At 50.3% G+C, this 7,988-nt stretch overlaps 1 protein-coding gene across 1 annotated transcript; it reads right to left on the bottom strand.

Annotated features, from left to right (window-relative positions):
* Positions 1 to 6,635: 6,635 nt before the first annotated feature.
* On the bottom strand, positions 6,636 to 7,559 carry LOC311203078 (olfactory receptor 14A16-like; the record flags this gene model as incomplete). Its single annotated transcript, XM_084277713.1, has 1 exon — positions 6,636 to 7,559. The coding sequence occupies one exon, from the start codon at positions 7,557 to 7,559 to the stop codon at positions 6,636 to 6,638; it is 924 nt and encodes a 307-aa protein (XP_084133839.1).
* Positions 7,560 to 7,988: the final 429 nt, after the last annotated feature.

Here is a 7,988-nt window from a genome sequence, read left to right as displayed (position 1 = left end):
CCAAATGGGGCCAGATCCTGGCCCAAAGTGTGCAAGCCAATGAGCTGCAACAGCATCCCCACAGCCCAGCTGCTTGCAAACCACTGCAGCATCTTTCATGTCCCATAAGCGACCACACACGGTCCCCCACTGCCCCTGTTGTTTCACCTCCACTCTTCCAGCACAGCGTCCACCACCATTTTCCAGCCTCACCTCTGCAGCCCCTGCAAGCACAAACATGGGAACCTTCCGGAGAGCACTGAACACTAGACCACAGGTCTGGAGGTTCCTCCTTCCCAGGAACCAGTGTGTATGATGTACCCTTCCATGCTGTCCTCAGGGCAGTGTCAGGCTCACATTGGTCCCCAAGGCTTTCACCATGCTGGAGGTGATCAGCTCTAACCCCACTGGGTTATTCACAACCCCACAGCCAGCAGCACCTCCTCCAAAATCAACCACCAACTTCCCCCTCCCACCCATATACTGTGCCCAGTCTTCACAGGGAACAATCTCCCAACAAACCCAGATCCCCCCTGCAACAGCCCTGTGCCCCCAGACCCACAGGGAAAGGCACAAGTACAGTTGACTTGAGCACTGTCTGCCCCTCATCTCAGTGGCACCTCCAAAGACACACCATTCTCAGAGATACCTCCATGTTCCCACTAGTGCCCGCTGACCCTCTCTGTGGACAAGGATGCTGCACTTACCCCTGCACAGATGAACCCAGAGCAGCAGCCACAGCAGCTGAGGGGACAGGAGACCCTCCATCCCCAGCCTCAGCCTCCTGCCTTGCTCGAACAGCCCTGCTGCATCACACTCCCTGTCACAGCTCCTGGGGACCCACAGAGACGACAGTGATGAAAGGGTAATATATCTCTTAGATGCAGACCCAGCTGCATGAGGAGCCAATCAAAGCAGCAGCCCCTTTTTAGTCGTTATCGGGAGGTATCTCCCCTCCGACACAGCCCAGCCCTCCAATGAACTCCTCCAGCTCCGTTCATGACCATATATGAGGGACACAGAGGTCCCGCTGCGCATGTCACGGTCACTGGGGCAGGGGATGGTCATGGGACAAGCTGGGTGTGGAGGAGAAATGGGTCTGTCCCCGCTCGGTCCCTGCTGAGGGCACTGGGAGCAACGAGCATCTCCTCTGCTGGGCTCATCCAAGAACCCAAGGCCAAGAACGTCCAGGCACCGCCAAGCCGTGGGAGCCACGGAGCTGGGACTGCTGCGGGTCTGTGTCAGGCTGGAAGGGAAACAGCCCCTGCTCCTGCTCCAGCCCCGCTGTGCTGGGAGCAGCAGCTGGGACAAGCCCTTGGCCAGGGGCAGAGCTGCAGCCCAGGAGTGCTGGCTGGCCCCTTCCTCCCCGCTGAGCCCCACGGCGGGTCCCTGGCAGGAGCCCGGGCTGGGCCATGTCCCTGCCCTGGCAGCAGACACGCAGCCCAGGGGCTCAGCCGTGTCCCTGGCTCTCAGCGTGTCACCCAGGGGCCGTTATTCCCCCCGGGCAGAGCGGGAGCTGGAGCCTGCAGGTGCACAAACCACAGCCCACGTGACCTCGCAGCGCTCGCCCTGCTCCCCCCGGGCAGCAGCCTGTGGTTTCCTGCTGGCACCGTGCCCAGGCACATCCCTGCAGTGCCCTGAGACAGCCCCAGCCCCACTGCTCCAGCCCCACTGCAGCTCCTGAGCCCTGGGATGCCCCTCTGATGCACAGGGCTGCTCTGCACCCAGCCCATGGCCACGGGCTGCCCTCGGCCATGTGACCTCACACCCTCCTGCTGCCACCGCTCTCTGAGCCTCAGTTCAAGGGATGGTGACCTCACTCACCAGTCCCTGTGTCCCACGGGGGTGGGTGCTGTGTGCAGCCTTCTGGGGATGATGGTTCTTCCTAAAAGCCATATTTGGGTGAGGCCCAACTCTGCTTTTGATGACATCAGAAGGGCGCCCACAAGCCATGTGCCTCCTCTTGGCATCACAGCGACTCCAGCACCACTGAAATCACAATGTCACACACAAGCAATGTGCACACTCCTGGCCCATCCACCCCTCAGGCAAAGGTGATGTCACAGCATCTACCACTGACATGTCCCCATTGATTCAATGAGATATAATAATGCTGAGTCAATTGATACAGATTTAGCTTAAGAGACAATTAATATAACTTTAATATAAGAAGAATTTGCATGTTTTGAGAATAGAAAGATTTTGTGTGTTTTAGAGTAGATTTGGTTTGGATTTCAGTAGGATATGGCTGTACCTGTGATTGAGAAACTATGGAGAAAACTGCAAAGAGCACATGCTGAGAGAGAAGACATCCAGCCTTCATCCCTGAAGACCACCAGAAGACCCCCTGAGTGTCCCTGAGCATGCTCTGTCTGGGAGGAGTTAATGGAAATGGCTTCCTGGGAGTAATTTGCGTCCCCCTGCCTTGCCTTAGCAATGTACTGACTGTGTGTATGGATCCAAGTGCCACAGCAGCTGGAATAGATTTAACTGCTTTCCACATGCTGATCCTTCTTTTATAAGGAATTACAGCCAGTCCTAAGCAAATTGCATGAGAGAGAGCAGAGGGGATTTGTCAGCACCACTCAGGTGCGACCTCCAGAGCTCTGTGTGGCTCCCAGCTGTGGGCAGGGATTCTCCCTGGCCCTCCTTTTGTTATTAATACATTATCATTTGTTATTAATGCATTATCATTATTAATAATGTTTTAAAAAGTTTATAATATTTAAAAATATTTTAATATTTAAAAGATAAGTTTATTAATAATATCTTAAAATATCATAATATTAAAAATATTATAATATTCAAAATTATAATATTGATAATAATGTTTTTAAAATATTATAATATTTAAAAATATTATATCTAAAAATTATAATGTTAATAATATTTTAAATATTATTATAATAAAATATTATAATATTTAAAAATAAAATATTATTAATAATATTTTTAAAATATTACAATAAAATCATTAAAACATCAATGAAAAGGAGAATCTCCCACATTTATTGGTTGGGGGGGATCCATTGTGATTGAGGATGTGGAAAGGTCTGAGGTACTTAACGCCTTTCTGGCCTGTCTCTAGTAATCAGAGCAGTTTCTCTCCTGATATCCAGACCCCTGAGTGGAAAGATGGGGACAAGAAGTGGATGGAAGCACCCAGCATCCTAGGAGATCCCCCTCACTTGCATTTCAAAGCCTGTCTGGTTTCAAATGTGGTCTGTTGGATCCACCCACCCCAACCTATGACTCAGTTTACCCCTTGGCTTTCATCCAGGCTCTGGCTGCTGAAATCAGCCAACTCGCACCCCAGGAACAAGCACCAGGTGTCCAGCACCAGGTTTGTCCTTAGGAGCTGGTGGCCAAGGAGATGTCAAGGATGCCAGGCAGCTGTGCCCTGTTCATGGCCACCATGGGCAGGGAGAGGGCCTGAGGCCTGCTGGGCACAGGGATGCCTGGGGACCAGCACCCCAAAGGCCTTCCTCCAAAGGGTGCTGGGCTAAGGGGTGGTAGACAGGGCTGTGGTGGGCAGGACCACAACGGGTGAGGCGTGTGTGTGGGCAGGGCTCCAGTGGATGGAGCTTTGATGGACAGAACATTAGTGGGAGGGGCTTCTCTGGGTGGAGCTGTGGTGGGAGGGGCTTCAAACCTGGGATGGGATGGGATGGGATGGGATGGGATGGGATGGGATGGGATGGGATGGGATGGGATGGGATGGGACAGGATGTGAAGCGAATATGATGTGTTCTGCCTGATGAGCTCTGACCTGGGTCTGAGGGCTCCATGCAGGAGAGCAGCTCTCTGCAGTGCAGGTCCCAGGCCCAGCCAGGAGAAAGTGGCAGAGATGGGCACAGCTGCACCCGGGCTCAGGCAGGGACAGAAGGCCCCTGGCTCAGCTAAGCCATGTCCCTGGAGCCCTTGGCAGGAGACAGTGTGGGTGCAGGTCAGAGGGGAGGTCGGTCCCAGCCAGTGAGACCCACGAGCCCCCCCAGGATCCTGATAGAAGTAGATTTTGAAGTTTCCAAGCCATAGAAAGTAAAATGTGGTCAGACAGTGACTGTAAATAATACTTCTGTGTACATCAGTGCCCCTATTTGATTCCTTGATGTGTGGAGTACAGGCTTCTTGAAGGGTTATTCCATGCTCTTTGCACCAAGGAAAAGGAGTCATTCCCAAGGGAAGCAGTGGTGCCTGCAGGTCCCTGTGACACCATCAACATCTAACTGAAATTGGCAGCTTGGCTTCCTCTCTGCTTGCAGTGGAGCAGATGTTCAAACAGACTCAAACCGAGCTGGTGAGGTCGAAGAACACAGGCAGCCACAGTGGTGAGCACATTGCCTGTCCCTCATAAATCAGTACCAGTGATCCTCCCAGAGAGGAAAGGAGTGGCTTAAACCTGGAATTTCAGGCAAAAGGGAATGCACAATGCCTACCACTGTTGTACTGAACATCTCTGAAATTTACACCATCCTTAGAGAGATGGGGCTGAAGGGCAGTCAGGAAAATGCTTCCTTCAGGTCCAAGTCAGTAAACCAAGCCAAATTAGGTGCTAATTTAGTTAGCAGTGGATATGGATCTGCTACTACTGGATATAAATCTTCAGTTATTTTATTTGTAGCTCTGAGATCCTGTACACTTCACATTGACACTTGTTAAGGTACCGCTCCTGTCTCCCCAAAAGGGAGGTGATGTATCTATGGCACCTCGTGCGCTTGGCTCGAGTACACAAACAGCATTCATGGCAGATTGGGCAGGCACTAATTCCTGCTCCACACACAGGCCACCTGATATTATTTGACCCTGCACTTCCTCCAATCTACTATTGATTTTTCACACTCTTTAAATTTCCACAAATTCCTAGTTTAAGCTGACCCGGATTAAAAACGTTATCCCAGTCAGACCAGGTCTCCCTGCATTCACCACACCAAAAATTGTTCCCAAATTGTACAACCACCTCCTGCTTCCATGTGAAACATTCAAATACAAAGAGTGGTTTACATGAAAAATCTTCAGGCCCGTGTATAGAACACCAGGGAGCAACAGTTGGCTCCAAACTTGCCATGTGTTTAACCCAGTCACTCGCCACTCACACCAGAGTGAACTCATTTCACTCACACAAACAGTTCACCAAATCTAAATACTCAGCTCCTTATGGCAGGATCCAAAGGCAATACCAATCAATCAATGCCCAGAGCAGCGACTCCCTGTGGGGAATCAAACTCTGGTCTCCCTCGTGACAGGCAGGAGTTCTCCACTGAGCCACAGGGTACGCTGGTACAGAAGGGCGCAGCAAGTCTCCAGGCTCACTTTGTGCTCCCTGAAACGTTCCCCATTCAAAGGGTGCCCCTCGTAACCACACAATGGACGGTGTCATGGGGTGTTTTTAGAGCAGATGACAAAACTGGACACAACACACTCCAGCCGCTATAGCAAGGAGGACCCAGACTGGCCTCAGATTCCCATATGCAACGTTGCTACCAACGTTGCTACAGAAAGCCCTTACAAGCATGTCTCTCCAACTCATTTTCCTTAAAAAAATATCAGCCTTTTACAACTATTTGGATGTTAGTGATGTCCTTAGTGATGAAGATTTCAAAGGAATTTTCCTGAAGGACCTTTTTTTCAGTCATGGGTATTTTCAGTCCTGGCTCAGTTGATTGATAGAAGAAGTGACAGCAGCATTCTGTGATGGACATGGGTCTGCTAAGGAGACCTGGACAGGCAGGAAAAGCAGTCTCTGGAGATCCAACCCTGCATGGAGAATCTTGCTCTTCCAAAGCCCAGCAGTTCCCTCACTGGCCTCCTGAGACTGCAAACTCTTTTCCTCACATCATCTGTGCTCACAGACACAGACAGATTTCTCTGACAACAAACAGCAGTTCAACATGACACAGTTTAATACCCATGAAATCTCTCTCCTCAGCTGCTGCTACGGCCAAGCAGCGTGTGCAGGGGGTCAGCTTTCAGAGGAGATTCTCTCCCAGAACATTGCTTTTAATCACATACACAGAAAGGTTGTCAACACCCTGCACTTCTGACAGAACAGTTCACGAGACTTCTGAGGGATGGGACATTTTCTAACCTTCTGAAGCTGAAAGCTGAAACCAGAGAGTTGAAAGGCATCTGAATAACCAAGAGCAAGCAGAAATGGAAACCAATGAGTAAAGTGAAGTGCAAACGTCCATCTAGTTTGCTGAAAAGATGTCCTTAGGCATGGCCACTGATCAGGAGATGTGGAAACACCTGAATGACGAGGGAGATGAAAGGGACAGACTAATGCTAATGCAGGTACAGGGGAAGGGGAGTATTTCTCCTGTCATTGGTACAACTCAATTATAAAAAATTACAGTCCAATTATAAAAAAAAGATGTGGTTTCTTATAATTTGAAAGGGGGAAAAAAATAATATTGTGGGTGATTGCAGACAGATGTGATGCACAAAGAGCACAGCTGGTCATTACGCAGTGGCTGGGTCACACAAGACCAGGAGATACTGCATTAGGACAGAGATGAATGTGCACCGTGTTATAGCTTAGAGACACTAGAAATAAGAAAAAACAAACCAATTACTAAACCCCCTATAAATACATAATGGTACTAACGTGACATGCATGGCCAGTGAAACACAGAAGGAGATGAACAGTTTATTGCTGCTTAAAAATATACAGTGCTTAGTTTCCACATGGCATCCGTGAGCTCCTGGTTCCTCATGCTGTAGATGAGGGGGTTCACTGCTGGTGGAACCACCGAGTAAAGAAATGTCACTATGAGGTCCAAAAAAGAGAAGGAGAGGGAGGGAGGCTTCAGGTGGGCAAATATGATTGTGCTGACAAACAGAGAGACCACAACCAGGTGAGGGAGGCAGGTGGAAAAGGCTTTGTGCCGTCCCTGCTGTGAGGGGATCCTCAGCACAGCCCTGAAGATCTGCACATAGGACACCACAATGAACACAAAACACCCAAAACCTAAACAGATACCAACCACAATGAGTGCAGTTTCCCTGAGGTAGTCATCTGAGCAGGAGAGCTTGAGGATCTGGGGGATTTCACAGAAGAACTGGTCAACAGCATTGCCATGGCAGAGGGGCAGTGAAAATGTACTGGCTGTGTGCAGCACAGCATGGAGAAACCCACTGGCCCAGGCAGCTGCTGCCATGTGGACACAAGCTCTGCTGCCCAGGAGGGTCCCGTAGTGCAGGGGGTGGCAGATGGCAGCGTAGCGGTCATAGGCCATGACAGTGAGAAGAGAGAGCTCTGTTGTCATCAAAAACACAAAGAAAAAGAGTTGAGCCAGACATCCTGTGTAGGAAATGGCCCTGGTGTCCCACAAGGAATTGGCCATGGATTTGGGAACAGTGGTGGAGATGCAGCCAAGGTCAGTAAGAGAGAGGTTGAGGAGGAAGAAGTACATGGGGGTGTGGAGGTGGTGGTCACAGGCTATGGTGATGATGATGAGGCCATTGCCCAGGAGAGCAGCCAGGTAGATGCCCAGGAAGAGCCAGAAGTGCAGGAGCTGCAGCTCCCGAGTGTTTGCAAAGGGCAGGAGGAGGAACTGGCTGATGGAGCTGCTGTTGGACATGTTTTTGCTGGCATATGGACCTGTCCAAATAGGAAAAGGCAGTGAGAAGTTAGGGAACTCTGAGGAAAAACTGTGTTTTGGAAGAATTTTCCAGGTCCCTTTTGGGAGCTCTGCTTTGTGCTGGCTTGAGCGTGCCACTGCTGGGAGGAGGGTCAGCTGTGGCTCTCAAGAACTCAGTCCTGCCTGGCAGCAGTCAGTAAATAGAAGGATGGTGTGAGCTCAAACTAAATCCCCTGTGGATAGGAATGAGCTTTTCAGCACTGTCACTCCAGTTTCACCCGAGGGCAGAGCAGAGCTTTGGAGCTTTGGTTTTCTCCTAACTGATACTGAGGAGTGTTTCTCCTGTCAGAACTCCCTGACATTGCTGCTGCAGGGCCAGTGAAACCTTTCCCTGAGTGCAGAGTGGAGAGAGCTGCTCTGTCTATCATC

Source organism: Gallinula chloropus, assembly GCF_964237585.1.
Source record: "Gallinula chloropus genome assembly, chromosome: 35".
In the NCBI taxonomy this organism is placed as follows: Eukaryota; Metazoa; Chordata; class Aves; order Gruiformes; family Rallidae; genus Gallinula; species Gallinula chloropus.
The sequence above is the reverse complement of the archived record's forward strand: the minus strand, read 5'-3'. Positions and strand labels throughout refer to the sequence as shown.